The 20,924-nt window shown below is 40.3% G+C and overlaps 2 protein-coding genes across 5 annotated transcripts in view; both read left to right on the top strand.

Moving 5' to 3' along the window:
• SPTLC2 (serine palmitoyltransferase long chain base subunit 2) overlaps nt 1-14,453 on the top strand; it is a 173,847-nt gene extending 159,394 nt beyond the window's left edge. The window contains exons 10-12 of the mRNA XM_069092324.1: nt 1,980-2,115; nt 4,016-4,145; nt 8,609-14,453. Of these exons, the coding sequence (XP_068948425.1) occupies nt 1,980-2,115; nt 4,016-4,145; nt 8,609-8,728 (386 nt within the window). The 3' untranslated portion in view covers nt 8,729-14,453. The remainder of the gene's footprint in view (nt 1-1,979; nt 2,116-4,015; nt 4,146-8,608) is intronic.
• A 1,560-nt stretch (nt 14,454-16,013) lies between these two features.
• Nucleotides 16,014-20,924, top strand: part of ISM2 (isthmin 2) — a 41,856-nt gene continuing 36,945 nt past the window's right edge. The window contains exon 1 of one of the 4 annotated variants that reach the window (XM_069092308.1): nt 16,014-16,343. In XM_069092308.1, coding sequence (XP_068948409.1) covers nt 16,188-16,343 — 156 coding nt within the window. In that variant the 5' untranslated portion in view covers nt 16,014-16,187. The other 3 variants (XM_069092309.1, XM_069092310.1, XM_069092311.1) reach the window with 3 other exon arrangements.

Below are 20,924 nucleotides of genomic sequence, written 5' to 3'. Positions count from 1 at the left end.
CAGATCTGCTCTTTAAGAAAGTCAGTTTGGTTCTGTGAATAGAGAGAAAGGGAGAGATATTAGAGACCTTGTGAAAATAAAAACAAAAATATTTGGCAACTGAGAAGATATGAAGGGGTGAAGGAGATTGGATAATCAAGGAATAATGCCAAGGTTATGAGGTTGGGTAACTTAGAAGTATGGTGGTACCATCTAAAAAAAACTGAGAAGGGGATTTGGGAAGGGGAAGATAATGAGTTCAGTTTGGGACATGATTCAGTGTGAGATGCATAAGTTTCAAATATCTAAATTGAAACTAGAGCTGGACATGTAGATTTAGGGGGCATCTGTATAGAAGTCAAGTCAAATCAGCAAGCATTTATTAAATACTCACTATGTCCTAGGCACTATGCTAAGTGCTGGGAACACTAAGAAGCAAAAAGACTGTACCTACTCTTAAGGAGTTTATATTCTAATGGAAAAAGACTACACATAAAAGGAAGTTTAAAGGGAGGAGGGAGGTACCTGAGCATAGAAATTATAAGCAAACCCTAGAAGCTGATGAGGTCACTAGGTGAGAGAGTATAAAGTAAGAACAGAAGATGGCTCAGGAAATAGCCACAGAGGACATGATACCAAAGAAGAACCAGTACAGGAGGCTAAACAGGAGTGGTCAGATAGGTAGGAGAGAGAACCAAGAGGTAGCAAGGTTCTATGAAACCTCAGAGAGGACAGAGAATCTAGGAAGAAAGGAGTGGCCATGTGTCCCATGCTGCTGAAAGGTAAAAATAGAAGGATAAGAACTTCAAAAAGACCAGTAGATTTAGTAATTAAGATTTCTCATTAGTAACTGTAGAAAGAGCAGTTTCAGTTGAATAATGAGGTTGGAAGACAAATTACAAAGGACTTAGACAAGAAAGTTGGAGGCAATGAGTGTAGACAGTTTTTTTCTGGAGATTTAGCAATGAAAGAGAGGACCGATAGGGATGATAGGGTCCAGTGAGAATTTTCTTCTGAGTAGGGGAAATTTGGGCATGTTTATAGGCAACAAGAAAAAAGCTAGTTGATGGAGAAATATGGAAAATTAGAGAGAAAAGATGATCATGGGAATAGTCTACTGGAGAAGAAGATACATGTTAATGTTGTCACACAAAGTATTTGCTATATGTCACATACAGAATGTTTTTTGTTTTGAAAAATGAAAATGAATTGAGTTGATTATTCTTAATAGAGGAAATCCTATCAATATGAGTCTTTCACTTAATCACAAGAACTCAAATTAGCACAGATTCTGCCAGTATCCTCCTTGTTTTAGTATCCTTCAGAAGTCCTCTTCATTCTTGAGTCAGGCTTTCAGTCAGTAAACATTTTTTGGAGGGGGGAAGGCAGGGCAGTTGGGGTTAAGTAACTTGCCCAAGATCACATGGCTAGTAAGTGTTAAGTGTCTGAGGCTGGATTTGAACTCAGGCCCTCCTGACTCCAGGGCCAGTGTTCTACCCACTGCATCACCTAGCCATCCCTAGTAAACATTTTTTTAAGCACATACTAAGTACTAGGAACTATGCTAAGCTCCTGTGTGCTTAAAAACCACATCATTCCTAGATGATCAACTGAATTATGCTCTGCATGTGCTACCAAGTTTGCAAAGAGCTTTTACATTCATCATCTGGCTCATTTAAGCCTCACAACAACCATGTGAGGTAGGTGCTGCAGGTATGGCTATTTACATTTTACACATGAGAAGAAAAAGGTTTAGAAAAGTAGGCAGAGTGATTTGTTCATGGGCATATAGCTAGGAAGTAACAGAGGCAAGATTGAAACCCAATTCTCCTGACTCCCAAGCCTGGAATTCTTTCTAGTGAATCACACTGGTTGACTGGTTCTGAATCAAGTCCAAAGGACTTGATTGTTTATTTTGCATGTATTTCAAACACTACTTTAAGGGATAGTCTTTGATCTGTTGATGATTTTGTTTGTGAATGTTTTTCCTCGTTTTCCAGGCAAAGAATGTGTGCAACAGTTAGCTGAAAACACTAGGTATTTCAGAAGGCGATTGAAGGAGATGGGCTTCATCATCTATGGAAATGAAGATTCCCCCGTGGTGCCTTTGATGCTGTACATGCCAGCTAAAATTGGGTATGTCATAGAGCAGCCGGCTGAAAAGGTCCTCTCTGAATTTCAAGCAGCTAGTGTGAGAATATATATATTATTTTCTGGAGTATATGCTGTTGGGGAAATGTTTTAGCTTCTTTATTAACATAAGTAAAATAGCCTCTACTTCTTGAAGATTTTACAAACTCAGTAGATTCAGAGTTAGTAATTAATTAATTCAGAAAGCAACAACTGTTTGCTTTATGTATTTATAGAACTGCAGGCGCTGCTTTGGTGTTGGGATGTTTGGGGAAGCACTATGGTATAGCAGAAAGAACCCAGAATTAAAAATCATATCTAGATGTATATCTTGCTTCTACCATTTACTAGCCATGGACAGCAGGGCCAGTATTTTACTTCTCTGAACTTCAGTTTACTCCTCTCTAGAGTGAAGACCATAACATTCATACTACCTCACAGGATTGTTGCAGACTTTATAAATCTATGCAGCTGGATCCAGAATTACTAATGTAATAAGACTGTTTTTAAGTGCACTTAGCAAAGATACCCAAGGCTTGTAAGGACCCTGAGTCATCTAGCCCAGTTGCCTGTCTACAGATAGGACTACATCTAAACTATTTCAGAATGATACATAAAATTATATAAATTATAATTTATATACATTTATTTACAAAGAGAGAAAAACAATGAAGCTCTAGAATGAAATAAAGAAATAGGTGGGTGTAGGGGAATAGGTTGAACAAAGTAAAATGTTTTTGCCTAATTATAATAGATATTCCTCACTATTTTTTACTCCTATTATAGAGTATTAACACTGTAAATACTAGAGAGCAGTCAGCTAGATAAGGTCTAGGGAAAACTCTTGACCAGTGCTGCTGTTAAAACAGAACAAATTTTTTTCATTTTAAAGAAGTTTGAACAACTTAAGAAGAAAAGTTGTTTGTTTTTGAACTGTGCTTCATCAACATGAACAGAAGAAAAAAGGACGGCTTATTTAAACAAACACCAAAATCTCCATGAATGTTTGATCCAAGGCTCTACTTAGACAAAATTTAAATGTGGAAATCAATATCCTGTACCAGAGACTAGCCATGTTGCTACCACAACACTCCAGAGTGCAGGCAGAACCAGATTCAAATGTAACTGGGAATTAATTAGCAAAATAAATTTAAAATGCAATATAACATAGATAAAACCTGGTTCTGTGAGTTGATATGCACTCACAGGGATCCTTATGTACAGCTTTGTGGTTCTATTTCTACTTGATTTTGACACCACTGGCCTTTTACTACCAGCTTGGCTTGGGGTGGAAGGGAGATTAGACAGAACTGTGTGATCTCTTAAAGCCGGATGATGAACTGACCCTGCAAACAAAAGGAAGAGCTTAATTTCAAAGGCATCTTGTTCTCAAGCTAATCAAAGAAGTTCAGAGTCTGGAATTATTTTCAATTCTAGGGGCTAAGCCAGTTGGCCAAAAACTCAAGTTTGACAGCTCAAAAACAACCATGTTAGAGCTGATTCTCTTCTTCTGGGCAATAATTTGATCACATGCTAGGTGTGAAATCTGCCAAACTTTAGTCCAAGGTCCATGGTTTAGACTTGGGTTCATTTAAGCTCTATGGGTCACTGTAGTATATCAGAAAGATATAGGTTATGTTACAAATCCATTTAAACCAGCCTTGCTAGAAAACCCCTGTCTCTGCCAAATATAATCTTTCAACTTTGTGAGTGAAACCATTTGGGTATAAGACCACCTTAAGGAATAAACAAAAGAAGCCTTTGTATCCTGTCAATTCTACAGCTAAAAGAAGGCAATGGGTGATTGAAAATAATCTCTAGTGCACAGTCCACCAAAGAGTAGCACAGTTCAGGACAGCAAGAGCCTTATTCTTTTTTTTTTCTTCCTTGTTTTCTCCCCTTTTAGTGCATTTGGACGGGAGATGTTGAAGCGGAACATCGGTGTGGTTGTGGTGGGATTTCCTGCTACCCCAATTATTGAATCCCGAGCTAGGTTTTGCTTGTCAGCAGCACATACCAAAGAAATACTTGATACTGTAAGTTTCCCAGTCTTGGGCATATTTACTATGATAATAATTATATCTTACATGGGCCTAGATATAATGGAATTATTTGTAAAATTACCCTGCTTCATTCATTCTTTGTACTTTAATTTTGAGTAGTGTCCCAACACAGATAGTGGTGATACACAACTTTTTACATTTCTCTCCTAATTCCTTCTTCCTTAGATCAGACAAGCAGGATGGTATTCAGATACCTGAAGCACATGTTCCCTTGTCCTCATAAAGGATCCAAAGATGACATAATTTTGAGTCTCCATCTGTTCTGCTCACCCTCATCTTAATCTGTCTTCTTATTTTAACATGAAATGATGTGCCCCATGGTAGACCACTAGTTTAGTTGTAGCGATGAGACTTCAACACTAATACCCAGACTCCCAGTACTAGGTCCTTTCTTATATACAATATTGAATACTTCCTATAATTAGTTGTAGTTCCCTTAATCCTAAAGAGCATCTGAGAAAAAGAAAATGTCTGTAATGTTGCAGCCACTTATTTTATATTTTAAATTTTCCAAATTCTTAGGGCTTTTTAAATATCTCTTTTCTTCAACAAAGCAAAATTATTAGAATTTTTTAAAATGTGCTTTTTGCATAAGTTCTTACATTTGGCAGCTACCTTATTTAACTCTGAGTTTAGCTCAGTGATCGTCTATGTTCCAGTTCCTGTGGTCTCTTTAATCCAATTTCTGGACCCTGCCTTGGGAATGCTCTAGACTCTCATTTTGTAAAGACATAAAGTAGGGGAAAATCATTGAGCTCCAAGCTCATGTAGATTTTAAGTAATCCAGTTTAAGTTCCTGGTCTGCCCTTGTACTTTTCTTTTAAGCAGGGATTATGAGAGTGCATTGCATATTTCTGATACCACTATGGCTATAGTGAAAAATATGATCAACTCCAGGAAATAATTTAGACTTGTCCAGCATAACTATCCAATTTCTGATGCAGTCATGGAAATTGTATACGGTGAACTAGTGAAGTGATTGAGAGAAGTTAGTCTTTACATAAATTTTTTTTTTGCTTTTTTTGGAGGGGGGAAGGCAGGAGATTTGGCGTTAAGTGACTTGGCCAAGGTCACATGGCTAGTAAGTGTTAAGTGTCTGGGGCTGGATTTGAACTCAGGTCCTCCTGACTCCAGGGCCAGTGCTCTATTCACTGCATAGCTACCCCTTTCCATAAATTTTCACATATCTGAGAACATTCAATTTAACCCTTTAATTTTTAACCTTATGATACATTTTTAAACTACATTTGAAATGTTTGTATCTTGTGGCCTTTGGTAGAAATAGCTCTTCTTGTGAGTAAGCCTATTACAAAATAAAATTCAGATTACATACTCTGTGAACTGCATAAGTTAGATTTGTTTTAAGGGATTAAATTTCATTGACTTTCATAGCCCGTATATTTATTTATATTTCAAGGATGTTGTTAAAGAACAAACTAGGATGGGACTCTAACAGTTCATTTACTTCTAATCCATGGAAAATTCTTTCTCCCTAGTTGAGATGGTATAAGTAGAATGTAATTATTTGGTGATTTTCCTGAAGTAAGAATTACCTACACAGTACTTGAAATCATTGTTCCTAAATGAGCTTGGCCACCTCTAAGTCAATGCAAATCTTTCAAAATGAAAGAATAAAGGGAAGAACAGGGGGACCAGCCCAGTGGGGGGGTTATCTCGAATACTCCCTCCTTCAGTGTTCAGCCCTATCATTAACAGCATGATGTTTTCCTAAGAAACCATTCTATGCAGTGATTCAAAAGTTCAGGGTAGATTATTTGTTATTAAATGGTGACATATATGTAATGCTTCCTTATTTCTGTTCTTATTATATAAACCCACGCAATGGGCATTAGTTTTCAGTTACAATTTATAGCTGTTTTATGTAAATAGAACTTCCTTGCCTGGAATATTTGGCATGGGATCAGAGGGAAACCTTGAAACCTGTATCCCTTTGGGCCCGTGTGGGTTTTTTCTTTCATTTTATGGTGATGAAAAATATTATACTCTTCTGAAGTCAGAGTTCACAAATGCCATTTCCTTTGTGGTCTTGGCAAGTCACGTGGTCTTTTTCTTTTAAATTAATAAAATCCTAAATCAGGGTTTAGGAAAAAATGGTTAATGGACTTTCCCAGCTGAAATTCAAATATAAATTGTTTCCATATGGAGCTTTTAGTTCAATATCTTCTCAAAGGTGCCCACTGTTCTTATGGCACAGTTCAGCTTTTAGTAACCTCCAGTGTTTTCTCCATTTTGGAATGAACAATGTCTCTGCTCAGCCTAAGAAGCTTGGGGGAGCTATTTTCTTTTTCTCTTTTTAAAAGAAACATTCCTATTTATCTAAGACAAATAGTTCATTTAACAATTAATGTCTTTTGTAGTGACTAAGTTAATCCTTTGGAGGAAGAGGGTATGAAAACCAGAATCTTTCAGAATAATGTTATTGCCACAGGGCTAGAAGGAAGATATTCATTCAACCCATATTTAGTAAAAACTTGGGGATTAGTGAGGGGGAAGGACACATTGTGGAATAGGGCTTCACTAGGCCTGGGCCTGCCCAGAAATATCCCTGTGCCTCTCAATAGAGCCACAAAAGGCAGGCCACTTATCTTTAGAAGTCCATCCAGCTCTCCTCTGATCAGATCAGCTAGTTTATACTTAACAACTCTAAGGGATAAGGTACTAGACTAATGGTAAATTTTAGTTAGAGGAGCTTGACCTCCCCTAGGAGATCTAGCAAAAAGGGCTTGAGGGGAGAATGCAAGCTTTAGATGTGGAATACTTGGCACAAGAGCAGATTGCAACATCCCTTTTTCAAAAATCATCTATTAAGAACCTACTTTGTTTGATGCTGAGCAAAGAGAATTAAAACAAAGTCTCTCCCCTCTGATCACAGTCTTTCCTGGTACCAGCCCTCTCACCGAGAAAGCTGCATTTGTGGTCATTGATTTACAGTAAACAATTTTGCCAGCCATTTTAAGAATGTCCTGTTATAAGTCTGATGCTTTGTGCTGCTGTGCTCTGGAGGAAATCCCCACTATATTAATTCCTTTGTTTGCACCAATAGCATTCAAAAGGTGATTAAGAAATTTTCCAGTATTGTCTTAACTCATCTACTCATTTGTAGGAAGGAAAGATATTCACTTGGATTGATCCTTAAAAGTAGGAGCAGAGAAGTATGGAGAAGGAAATTGAATGAGACAAAACAGATATTCAGAGATTGTGGAAATAAAGGCAGACATGTGGGAAAGGAAGAGATGAGTAAAAGATTGCAGCACATTAAAAACTAACTGGAGAGAAATTGGTTGAGAAGCTTAATTCTTTAAAGAAAGTTTGAAATTGGGGGAGCTGGGTTCAGATCTGGCCTCAGACACTTAATACAAAAAATAGCCATGTGACTTGGGCAAGTCACTGAACCCCAATTGCACTCCAAAAAGCAAAGAAAAAAAGTTTGAAATGTTAACTCTCCAGTTTAAATCTGCATCTTTGAAACATTCTTCCCTGTCTTCACCTGTTGAATTCCTAGCCATCCTTTAAAGTCTAAATCAAATGGCACTTCCTCCAGCAACCCTTCCTGGTAACATCCTTCCCACTCAGGTCTCACATATCATGGTTTTCCAGCTCTGACAAAACTATACATACATATATATATACATATATATATGTGTGTGTGTGTGATATCATATGTTATCATATAATGCATATTTTATTCATATATATCCCACTATCCTTAAGGCCAGGAATCCTGTTTTATCTCAACTTTGTTGTTTCCCCCAGTACTTATCATAATACTTTACACACTGTAAGTGATTAATAAATGTTAATTCTATTTGTAGGAGGACCATTGATGGGGAGGGAACATGATTTTTTTTTTTTTACCAATTTGGTGGTTGAGGTTTTGGTTTCCTTGTCTTTTCAACTGTGTTTAAGCAAGTCAGCAAATATTTATTAAACACAGGCAGTGTGCAAGGCAACATGCTAACAAGTAGAAGTACAAAGACAGAAGCAAAACAGTGCCTGTCTTAGTGCTTTCACTAATCCCAAGAAAAAAATGAATGATATCAGCCAGTAGATTTGATTATGCATTCTTAACTTCTCCAGCACATCCCAAATTCATGCCCCAGGTAAGCAACACACATCCTGATTTCCTAATGTCAGGTCTACATGGAGGTTAATTGTATATTCTCTGCATAGTCCCCACCTTAAAAGAGACTAAATCTCCCTGGTTGTGACTGAAGAGAATTTTTTTTTCTAGTTGTATGTCCAGACTATTTTCCTGAGCACTAGAACTATGCTAAACTCTATAACCAAACCAAAAAAATAAACATCTGCCATGCCAAGCAGAGGTTGCTGCTGTGCTCCATAAATAACTTTGGCAAAAGAGACATGCATGTATCTTGCTGACTGGACTGATCATTTTTTGTCTTCACTCTCATCAGGCATTAAAGGAAATAAATGAAGTTGGGGACCTGTTGCAGCTGAAGTATTCCCGTCACCGGTTGGTACCTTTGTTGGACCGGCCCTTTGATGAGACTACATATGAAGAGACAGAAGATTGAGCCCTCTTGGTGGCCTTTAAAGGACACCCTCTCTCACCCAGGACAATATGTGGCCTTTCTGAGCCCAGTCTAGGAACCACACTTCTGTGGCTGCTTCATGTAAAAGACATTTTCTCACATTACTGAAGGTGACCACATCCAATCCAAATGGCATTTTGTAAATAGTGAAAGTTCTTTCACATTCTTTCTCTGCTGCATCTCTCCTTCAAAGAAAGGTGTCTTATTTTTTGCCTTCCTACCCCCACCCTCACCCATTTTTGGAAGGGAAAAAAAGGTTTTGTTTTATAACTCTTGTCCTGTTGAAATCACGATATCCTAGCCTGCTTTGGCTAACCCCATAAACCACTCCCTACCTTCACATCTTTCCTTACCACTCTGGTCCCAGGTAACCCTTCTCTGCAAGCTGTTGCTGCTGTTGGTTACAGAGTGGTACCTGCAAAGAGAATTCACTGCGTTCCTCCTCCTTAGGAAGCAAGTGCCTTCCACTTATTTCCCATCCAGTCCTTGAAAGTTATTAATGTTTAAACCCTAATTTAGCCAGACAGATAATCAACCAAAGCTCTCTTTCTTTAGTTTTGTCTTAAGTTTAAACACTTGAAACTTAGCTTTTTTAAAATAACAAATGTTGCTGACAGGATCATTATGTAATTCCCCCTGGCCATGGGCCTCCAAGACTTTGTCCAATATCCATTTTCATCCTGGCCACCAGGTGTTTCTTAATTTGCCATCAAGTGTTTCCTCATGATATTCACAAACCTAGAGTATGTCCAAGCAGGACAGAATTTTCCCCCATTAAGCATGTTTAATATTTATGAGACAGCCATATCCCATTCCTATTTAATCTTTTGCCAGTGAGACCCTTATTAGTGAAGGCAAGTTTCCTGTTTTGGTATTCTGTGTACAAAGCTGCTCTACACTGTTAGGTGGTTGGTTGGCTGTGAGGGTTTTGTAAAAGGAGCACTGCTGAAAGGATCATAGAGGAGTGCTGTTAATGTAGTTGACCATGGTTTATGAATCTTTTTCTTGCTGCTTCCTAGATCTCTGAATTGTGGCTGTCCACAGGAAAAGCTGGTTCCAGTTAGGACTTAGAATGATTGAGCAAAATAGGGATAAATTCTCTGCCTGGAAGCCACTCAGTATATTTCTATGAAAGGATTAACATTGCTACACTAGCTCTTTTTAAAAGCCCATTTCCTTCTGGTTATATCATGATAAGTTTTCCTTTGTTGTTTTCCATCAAAACACCTACTATAGCAAAGAGATACATGTTACTTTGGTTATTTTAACCTGCTTCTGACACTGAGAAACTTTCCTGTTTCCTTGTTAGCTAGACTTTGTCCTTTTTTTCTGAGAGGTTCAGAATGCATCCTTCTCCTGAATTGGGCTCCTTGGACCCTCTGCCAACAGGGCCTGCTTATATAATCCATGTGCATCAGCCAAAAAGTTAATCTGTACACCACCATTCCAAAGCTATTCTTCTTTTAACCAAAGCCTAAGAGGAAAATGTTATTGGCTTTATTATACCCAAAGTTAGCTTTTCTTTCCAAAAGATAAGGGACCATCAAGCATCTCAGGGGAAGGTTGGGAAAGGAATGGAAAAGAGTACTTTGTGTATGAACTTTTGCATGTGTATGTGTTTTGAAACCACTTACTGGAAAATTTTCTCATCTCAAATTCTATCCAGGCAGCTTGTCATCAACTGTAGTATGTTTGTGAAGAAATGCTAAATTATTAAGTAGAAGACAGAAAAAATACTATTGAAGGGGTGGGTTTGTTATTTGCTTTTTAGTGTATTAAATATGTTGATTTCCCTGATACCCAAACTTAAAGCCTTTGGGTAAAGTCCACGTGTTTTGTGCTTTTTCTTTTGTGTGTGCTTTTTTTTTTTTTTAGTTTGGAGAAAGTTGAGTGGAGGTGAAAAAGACTATATGTAACATATATAAGTGAAGAAATGAAGAGTAAGTAACAGGAAGGGAAACAGTCCTTTAGCAAAAACCAAGCGAATAGCTATCTTTTCCTAAATGACTGCTTCCTCATCATGGCACCAGTATGCCAAACAGCAACTTCTAGCCTTCAGTTGAAGAGAATCTCCAAAATTTCATACATAGACTTTCAAATCAGTGCATTTTTCCTATCCTGTCTTTTACCTTGGGATACATGAGGTGATAGCAAATGAAAATATGCGACGTTTTATGGCCAGTTTAAAAAATTGATATTATTACATTATGACAATATGGAATAAACTTAACAAGTTTAAATTTAAACTATGATTTTACTTATAAGGGATAAAACCCTTGTGTTACCCAGAATTCCATGCTTTCTAAGAGATGAACTGCTGTTTTACTCTAACCTATGGAAGAATGAATTACATATAATGATTGGTTGTCTCTCCTTGATACTATGATACCTATGGTATAGTCAGACTTCTAGTATCTTTATTTAACTAACTGTTTTGAAATCATTAATTCTGCATGCTGATTAATGAGATGGAACCTGGCACACTAGTCATGACAGGACACCGTGATCCACTGTGATGTGGGAATGTGATGGGACTCTAGGACTGATCTATTCATTATCTCAAAGACTGGGATCCAAAGTACTATATTTAGCACTGCAGAATATGTCATTTCCTCTTTTCCTCATCTTTACCTCCCCTCTTCTCCTCCTTCCATCTCTTTAGTGAATGACTTAAGCTATTTTGAAGTTCATATTACTTGGAGTACATATCAAATCAACCCTCCCCTTGTAGAAATAAAGTTGTTGGATTCAAATCCAGTGGCTATTTCTCCCTACACACCCAGCAATGTGAAATCAGGTAGAACAAGTAGGAATGAGGGAGGTGGCAACCTCTTCTGTCTTCATTTATGCTTTCACCAAACACTTCACAGGGTGCTTGCTTCACAAATAAATGTAATGATTGTAAAGCTTTCCTGGAGAGAGTCCCTTTAGGAATAGGACCTTGGAGAACTTTCTATTTAGTTTTGGATAAAATCAAATTCATTTCAGTAAAAATATATTTAGCCCTAGACCCTTAAGGAACTGATTAGCCATGAACATGCAACCCAAGGACTCAACAATATTTTGTTCACTTAATTGAGCCTTTTCCACTTACAGTGTTTCCAAGTGAAAAGAAAATGATCTCAGATGATCTCAAAATGTTTCTCAGCATCATTTTGGAGGCAAAGAAAAGGGGTGTTACTTTCTGGAATTTCCCTCCCCACTTGCCACTCTGAACTCTGCTTTCTTAATTTACCCTCTTTTCTCACTGGAGTCTCTCTTTTTTCCATTTTTTTTCTTTCAAGTTTCTTTTCCCCAGAGAAAGCTGGTGTGGTGGTATACTGTTTATGGTATTTTAGGATGAGTATATCAGAATTTTTTTTTAAATTATAAATCGGATACAGGTATGTGGGCCTCCCCAGATGCATTTGGCCCAACTTCTTCGGGTTTTCTAATGGGCTGACATCCTTTTTTCCCCCTCCAAACTTAATAAGGAATCAGCCTCCATATTTTCTGACCAATAATCATTTATCTAACTGAATTTACCAGAATCTGCACATGCCTCTTCTGCCTGTTCATGAATACAAGGACAAAGTATGATGAGGAAGTTTCCTAATTCCTTTTAAAAGAAAATCCTAAAGTATAGTCCAGCTACCTCCATTTCTTTCTCTTCCAAATTGGTAAGGAGACTATCTCCCTCAACAAGACTAGATATGGTGACCATGCTGCTCTATTAATCAAACCATAAGTAAGGAAGAAAAATAGTTTAGTCTATCTTGGTTAGGATAGTATGGAGGCATGGCATAAAATATCCAAAAAAATATGGTTCCTATTGGGAAGCTCCAGGTTCACTGGCTATAGAATAGTACTTGGGTGAGCTGTTGTTCCTCATAGTTCAGGTAAGACACTACCTACTTATTCCCTCTCCTGGTGCTCCATATGTAAAGTGATTTTTTGAAATTTCTGTTTGTATACCCTGACACCCCACATGATGTGAAATGAATGGAACTAGAGAAGACTTTTCCTTGTGTGGTCTCATTCACAATTTGATTCATGGATTAGTGTTGAATATTCCATGCTGTTAAAATAGGGCAGAGCATCAGTATACAGTAGGAGAATATAAAAATCAAGACTAGAAGACTCGGTACTGCTCAAAGAGCCTTCAAGTTGTGACTGCTACCTGTTTTACATGGGGGTACAGCTTTCAACTTGCAATTCAATTCAGCAAGCTAGGAAACTGAACCACATTTACCTGAGAGAGACAAGCATGTCTGTTCCCTGCTCTTTTAGTAGCTTTTAGTGTCCCTCCCTATTAGTAGCTTTACTACTAATATGAAATGTATTTCTCAGACCCCCAGTCTACTGCAATGTGCATGACACAGGCAGAATTTGGTAGCTGTCTCTCCCTTATTGCGCAGAACAAATGCCTAGAGCCAAGGAGTGATTTTTGTTGGATTTAATTTGATAGAAGATGTGTCCACTTCTGTCCTTTTTAGCCTCTCAAATTTCCTAAGTATATCCTACTATAGGATGAATGATTTGGGGAGGGAACCAAAGGGGTTGGCTCACATTCCTCCAGTAAGAATGCTGTTTTGTGCTCTGTAGTGAGTCTAGAGTTATCTTGTTCCCATCTCATCCCATCCCAAATTTAAAGAATGGAAGGGTACAGACAAGAAAGACTTTGTTTATGTACAATGCACATCATAAATGGCCTTAAACTGCGATTCTTTTTGGTATGATGTGTTTTCATTAACTGACCCTAAAGAATGCAGTGACTCTTAAACTGCAGGTACTGTATTCCTATAATGAAGTAATACCTGCGACTTTGTTCTTGCCAATCAAGCGGAGGGATAGGGAGCAGTAGAAGGAAGGAGATTACCTCTTTTGCTTTCTAAGTGTGTTCTCCTACTATGATCTCCATGGATGTACAGGGAATATTCCTATGCATATGGAGACCTGATTCAGTTCAAAACTTGCTTGACGAAACATTCTATATCTGAGTCCTTCATGCAAAGCTTTGTAACTTGGCCAGGAATTCCTGGAGAATAAAGAAGGGAAAATATTAGGAGGAAAATTAGGGCTTCTCACTGCCTGGTATGGAGTAATTGAATGGCTTTTTCTTCCCTTGAACAGGGGGCTTATTCTAGTAACTAGAAATGGGCTAGTGGTTGGAATGATAGAAGTACAGGATATGTTACATCACCCCAACCTCTTTCAACCATCATCCCCATACAATCTTGATGATCCCTCTGTATGAAGGTAGCTCACATAAGGAAGACAGGGGTAAAAGATATGGGTTAAGAATTAGGGAGACAGCCTTTTTTTGGAACCTGAGGGGTTTGGTGGCCCAGATTTTTCCATTGCCATAGAGGAGAGGACAAAGTGGAATTGCTGGGAGTGGGGTGGAATTGTCCCTTTCTAATCCTATAATGTACATATATACATATCCTTGGAGGGAGGAGGGGAATAGATTGTAAATACGAAACATTTTAAATAAAATTTTGTAACTGATTCCCCTCTACCACCGAAAAATAAAGTATTTTATGCCAGATGATCTAATTTTTTTTTAATTGTTGAATGACTGTGAAACTGGGTGCAGTGGGAGGGAACTGTTCATTCAGCTTCAAAAGTGCATGTTAAACCCTGAAGGGAAACTGCCTGGGACAAATAAGAACAATCCATGCAAATCTATTTGTGTTTTTGCCCAATAAAATATTCAGAAAGATGAGTTTTGGCTTCCTTCTTTAAAATCCTTTAAGTTTGAGTTTAGGAAAGAGGATTTCTAGTGAGAAGAACAAAGGGTTGATGAGATTATTTGTGAAAGCGGTTTTTAAAAGCAAAAGACTTTAAAAATACAAGTTGGCATATGCATCAAGTAATGTACAAAATAGAAGCTGGTTAAATCTAGACTGAATTCTTAGTAGAGGTCTTGGGAACCTCTGTAGGTAGGTCAATTGACCTGAAATGTATAGTCTATTGTGTTTAGATTATAACTCTATCCCTCTTCCCCCCCACCCCCCTTTTTTTTAAAAGAAAGCTGCAGAATTCTAACTTGGAGATTTTTCAGTCAAGCAAGCATGCTTGTTCCTGAGTGGGCATCTTCCTAGCAGCCTTCTGACCGATTCTTAAGCATCTTACCGAACTTGGATTTCTACAGGTTCTATAGTGGGATGCAAGCCACATTTTCCCTAAGATCGTATTCCATCATTTTATTGGAGAAACAACATGACCTAACTGAGGCTCCTCTTTGGAAGGATTTGACTCCTCCCTTTTACAGAGCCTGGCTATTCCTCCCAATGAGGATGCTAATTTTTTTTTTCTCCCGTCTGAACCACACTTTCTTCCACCATAAAACTCCATAAACTTTAAAGGGAAAATAAAGGGGTTGCTCTTCTCTAGTGAACGAAATAACTTGATTTATTCAGTTCTTGGGCATTTTGACTATCTTGTCAAGTTCACGTGGGGCAACGATGGTGTGAAATTTTTAGCAGCAGCACCAAATCTAAAAGTTATTTCAGTGGTGCAAGAATGAAAGCCGTCCGCCCCACCCCCAGTTCCCTTGAGCATCCCTACGCAAAACTACCGATCTTCGTTTCTAGAAGAGTCCGACAAATCTTGAGTCACTAGGGTCCGATTCCTACTGACATCCTCAGGAACTGCCAGACCCCCTCTGACCACTTGTAGGATTTTGCCTTTTTCTTATGGAACTCGATGTCCCCCACCCTTCCATAGTCTCTAGCCCCGGAGAAGACGAGCTAGGAGCCCGCTTAGTAGTGGGTAAGACAGTCACACCCAGGAGCGGGAAGATTGTCGAAAAGTATCGAGCATTGAGCAGGAGCTGGAGACTCGGCTGGGTCTGGGCTGCTCCTTCCCTCCTGTTTGCAGGGGATAGCGCTAGAGACAACAGCCCGAGCCGGAGGGGCTGGGGAACCTGATAAACCCGAGGGCTATCTGTAGGGGGCTAGGGAGATCAAAGAAGACGCACAGCTGGGAAGGGATATAGTCACAGAGAAGCCTGACCAGCTCGGGGCCAGATAGGGCACATTGGCAAACACGTGCCCGAACCTAGACTGCACTTGCACGCACGCACAAGCTGGCTCCCGTGCAGCTGGGCAGAATTCCATAAAGCCCTGCTTATTCCGTGTGTGTATGCAGGAGTGGGTACACGCGTGTCTGGGTGTGCATGGGTGCGTGCAGGAGTGTGTAATACGCACACACCCTTCTTCCTCCCTGACTCCCTCTGTCTCCGCCCTTCCCGAACCGCCCTCCCGCGCCCCCCAGAGAAGGCTGAAGGAAGAGTGATTCTCTCCGCCCGCCCTCCTTCGCCAGCACTGGTGCAATCTGTCCCGCCCCCCCCTCCCCCTTCAACGGAGGGGAGTGGAAAGCGGTGGAAGAGGAAGGGGGGCAGACGCGAGTGAGCTGAGCGAGAAGGACGGAGGCGCCGGGGAGAGCAGAGGAGACCATGCCTCGGCTCCTCGGGAAAACTGGGCTCCTCCTCGGCTTTGTCCTGCTCGCGCTGCTGCTCCCCGCCGGGAGGGGGCTGCCGCTGAGAAAGCTCCGAGGACCCGAATCCGGTCCCCCGCGGCCCCGGGACAGGAGCCACTCCAAGCCAGCAGAGGTGAGAGAGGCGGCGTGGCCTCCGCCACCCCTACTAGGGCGGGAGCCAGGTGGGGTAACTCGAGAGCGCGCTCCGCCCGCCCACTCGCCCGCGACTCGTGCGCTCTAGCCTCTGCTCAGTTCTCGGCCAGGTGCCTAGGGCTGTGCCCTCCAGCCAGTGAACTGGGTGGGCAAGAAGCTCTCTCCAGCATCGGCGAGGGTAAGGGAACAGGGGGGCCTGAGGATAGGGACTGGCTACAGGTAGCAGGTGGCCAGGGAAGAATAGTGGCTGCCTACCCCCTCCCCCCCCCCCCCAAAGACTCGATGGGGAGGAGAGCTGCATTGGGCAGCTGGCATTCTGGTCCTCTGAGTTTCTTTTGGACTCCACCACGCCTTGTAAAAAGGATAGAGTTTTACCAAGATGCTATAGTATCCTCACTGTCCGGTGTGCTCCAACCCGGGATAGCCCCAAACACCGGACCGATTAAGCCGAGGGTTTTGAGTTAGACAGTTTAGAATTTACGTTTCATTTCAGTACCTTGTGAATCATTCCCTTCGGGGATAGAATTGTCTCTGGGGGAAACTTTTTTTTTTTTTTTTACTGTTTGGGATAAAGACAAAAATAAGCACAAAAAATAACCCCCAAAGAGTTGAGACCTACTGAAATAGAGCACGCGCCACTTGTCCTGTGTACATGTATCTTCCTTAAGTTCTTTTAGGCCTGCACAGGGATCTGTTTACAATAGAACTCTTTAATGGATGCTTATTAAACGGAAATGAATTGAATTAAAGACGGCATCTTCGCTCTCTTCCTAATAGAACTGAATTTGCCAACACGGAATCGTTAGCCCGGGGTTTTTCTTCCTAGCAAGTCTCTGGAAGCTTGTGTTTTCCAGCAAGTAATAACTTGTGGTGGAAAAATGAATTGTGTTCCTTAGGCCAATTGCAAGTGTCCTAGAGGAGGAATTGAATAAAGGGAAAGGAAAAGAGCCAAACAAACAAAGTTCTCCAGTTCAGAGGAGAAAAATATCTATGGAATGGTTCGGGAACCTCAGAGGTCGATCTAGGCAACCCTCTAATTTTACAGATGAGAAAACAGGCCCAGAGAGGTTAAGGTCACACAGGTAGGAAGTATCAGAGGCAGAAATCGAGCCCTAGATCCTCTAATGCCTCAACTGATAGACTTTCTATGGTACCATGCTGAGACACACCCCATTAAGAAAACTGGTGCCCTTGGAAAAGGAAAGAAAGAACTGAGAGGATGGGTTGCTGTGGGAGCAGGTTCCCACCATAGTAAAAGACCAACACAATTGGAATAGACTACCTTGAGAAGTTGTGAGTTTCCCTCCACCAGCAGATACTTCCAGGTGGAGTCTAGTGATCATTTATATAGATAGGATTCATGGTTGTTTCAGATGAAGTCCCTTCCAGTTTTCAGTTTCTATTAAGTTTTCCTGTGGCCTCTGTATCTCTATCTCTCTGTCCAGAATAGGGTAGAGTTCAGATTTGGGAACATCTGAACTCTTGGAAATTCTGCCTAGAAGCCTAGCATTGTGGGAATTTGCTTAGCACACCCTGAAGAAATTATCCAATCTATACATAGGGAAAATTCTTCCCTTCCCTATTATAAACTAGGTATGGGGGTAGAGGGAAGGGCTCAAGGTAAGGAAGTTGTGACTTACAGAGGCCAGAGGAAGCAGGGAGTTGAGCTACCAACATGGGGAGGTGAGGTGGGGGGGCTGTTTGAAACAAATCCATATTAGCAGGCCCAGGCAGCTAAGTGGCAAAGTGGATGGAATTTGGACCCTTCATTTAGGGAGACTCATCTTCCTCAGTTCAAATGGGGCCTCAAGTTCATTAGCTGTGTGACCTTGGGCAAATCATTTAACCCTGTTTGCCTCAGTTTCCTCATCTGTAAAATGAGCTAGAGAAGGAAATGGCAAACCACTCCAGTATCTCTCTCTGCCAAGAAAACCCCAAATGCGGCCACAGATAGTCGAACACCTGAAAATGACTAAATAATATACCAAGCAGTGTGCTAAGCACTTTGGAAATATCTAATTTAATCCTCATAACAACCTTGTGAGGTGGGTGCCATATGACAGCCAAGTGTAGCATATGGAAAGAACCTGGGGTTAGAAGTCAGGAAACTGAGGTTTGGGACCCACTTTGACAATGACTCAAAGGGTAACTTTAGATTTCCTCCTCTGGGAAAGGAGATTCTTCCAATGTTACATATTGGGACAGAGAGGGACACAGAGAAAGTGAATGACAGCTTGAACCCAGATGGCCTTTCCTGATGCTCAACCAGCTGCTCTGTGATATCTAGTCTGGGAAGAAAGGAACTCTCATTTCATATCACCACCACCATCATCATAGTAATAATAGCAGCAAACATTGATGTTATTTAAGGTTTGCAAAGTACATTATCTCATTTGAGCCTCAGATGACCTCTATGAGGTAGTGCTACAATTGGGGCACATTAAACATCCTAATGGTTAAGTCCAAAAGAACTCATAAGGCTAAAATTGCTGTCTCTGTTTTTTCATGAGCCTGGTCTCCTGTTTGAGAGATGACACTGGTAGTAAAATGAACTCATTAACATTTGTTTCTTACTCACTTGGCATAAAGTGATCTGTCCCTCCTTCCTCTGGCACCTTCCCTTGGTTTTAAAGGCCCTTAGGGTACCAATGAATACTACTGTTGTGAAAGAGATGAGTATCCTGGAAATGCTTATGGAGTGCCTGTTGGTGACTTAATTAGTGTTTTTGAGTACCTACTACATGCTTATCGTTGTGCTGGGCACTGTGAGGGACATGGAACTTTTCATCTCTGCCCAAAAGGAGCTTAGAATTCCCCTTGGGGAGATGCAGCATAAATACATTCTTCCCTCCCTCTCACCCTCCATGTCCAAGCAGATACTAAATCCCATTAACACCTCACCAGCACCTCTCCTGTCCGTAATCCCTCCTCTCAACTCTAATCCACACTACTATCCTACTCCAGACCTTCATCACAGACACACAGTAAGTGCTTGATAAATAGTCGTTAACCTGGAATATCTTAATAGTCTCTGAATAATTTTGCCTGTCTTTCCTCTCTTCCCTCTCCAGACTATCCTTCAGACAGTGGTCAGAATAATCTTTCTTATGCATAAATCTTGTCATATGATCTGAAGGAGGTAGATATCACAGTGGATAGAGCCCAGAGCTTGGAGTCAGGAAGACCTGAGTTTAAATCCAGCCTGAAATTCCTTAGCTGTGCAACCCTGGGCAAGTCACTTAATCTCTATTAGCCTCAGTTTCCTCAACTGTAAAATGGAGTTGTTGTGAGTATCAAATGAGGAAATATTTGTAACATACTTAGCATAGTACCTGGCACTATATAAATGCTATTATTGTTTATATGTCATTCATCTGCTCAGAAATCTTCATTGCTTCCCAGGTAACAACCAAATAAAACTCAAACTTCTCTGACTGACATTTGAGGCCCTCTACTACCTGACACTATCCTTCCTTTCCAGCGTTAGGGGTACAGTGCCCCTACAATCTAGAAAATCCACATGAATTTTTTTTGGCCCTCCTTTCATACCAGAGAAGAAGTCTGAATTATTATGGTATTAAAAGATAAAATATGTCAATATTATACAATACCACACATATATTTTATGCACTTCTGAATTTCTAAACATTTTCTGTGTCAAATGCTGGCCTTCATTGTGTCATCTGCTTCCACAAGATTGTTGGCTTTTACACAAAAATTCCCAAAACATTCCCGTTTGATTTCTTATACTGACTTTAGACATGTCAAAACCTCAGTGGGGAAAGATGAGATGTGGAAAGGATAGCTGTACTTGCTTTTGTGTAATTTACACTCCAGCCAAATTGTGCTACTCAGTCTCCCAAACATGCTTTGTGCTCCCAATGCTTCCATACTTTTAACACAACTCATTTGCCAATTCTTTTACAAAGCCTTCCCTGATTCTTTTGTGGACAACTCCTAGTCAGTAATAATTACAAATAAACTAAGTAATAAGAAATATCCCTTTGCACATGGAGGAGGAACTCTCCCAAGGTATATATGCAGGAAATAAATATGACCAAATACTCAGAGCACTGTTCATGACACATAGTAGGCTCTTAGAAAATGCATTTGTTGATTGATAGAATGGCACATGCATAAACAATTTTTGTGGCCAGAGGATATGCATAGCCAAAGCATTCATGCCTCTGACACAGAAGGACCTAATGTTCACTGGTGAAATCATTGGGTACCAGTGCTTGCTTTGGGATGGAAACATCCTCTGTGGTTCCATTCTTTCTGCCACACTGCTCTCTGCTGGATATCTCTGCTGAGCTACCTCTCATCTTCTGGATTTTGGCTTCTGTGCAGCTTTTTCTGTACCTCCCTTTCCCTCCCCTCCATTCCATTGACATTTGCTGGATTATATCTGCTATTCAGCCTCTCCCCCATGGGTGTGTCTGAAAGGGGAGGAGGAGGCAGACTTTCTTACTATACAAATCATCTAAGGAACAAAACTAAAGCTGCCCAGATGAAATTGGTGTAGCTGGCAACCTTTGTCGCATTTTCTGCGAGCAACTAA

This window comes from Petaurus breviceps, unplaced genomic scaffold (genome assembly GCF_028583685.1).
Source record: "Petaurus breviceps papuanus isolate PSGF00001 unplaced genomic scaffold, PetGlider_PUasm1.0 189, whole genome shotgun sequence".
NCBI lineage: Eukaryota > Metazoa > Chordata > Mammalia > Diprotodontia > Petauridae > Petaurus > Petaurus breviceps.
This window is presented reverse-complemented; position numbering and strand designations above follow the sequence as displayed.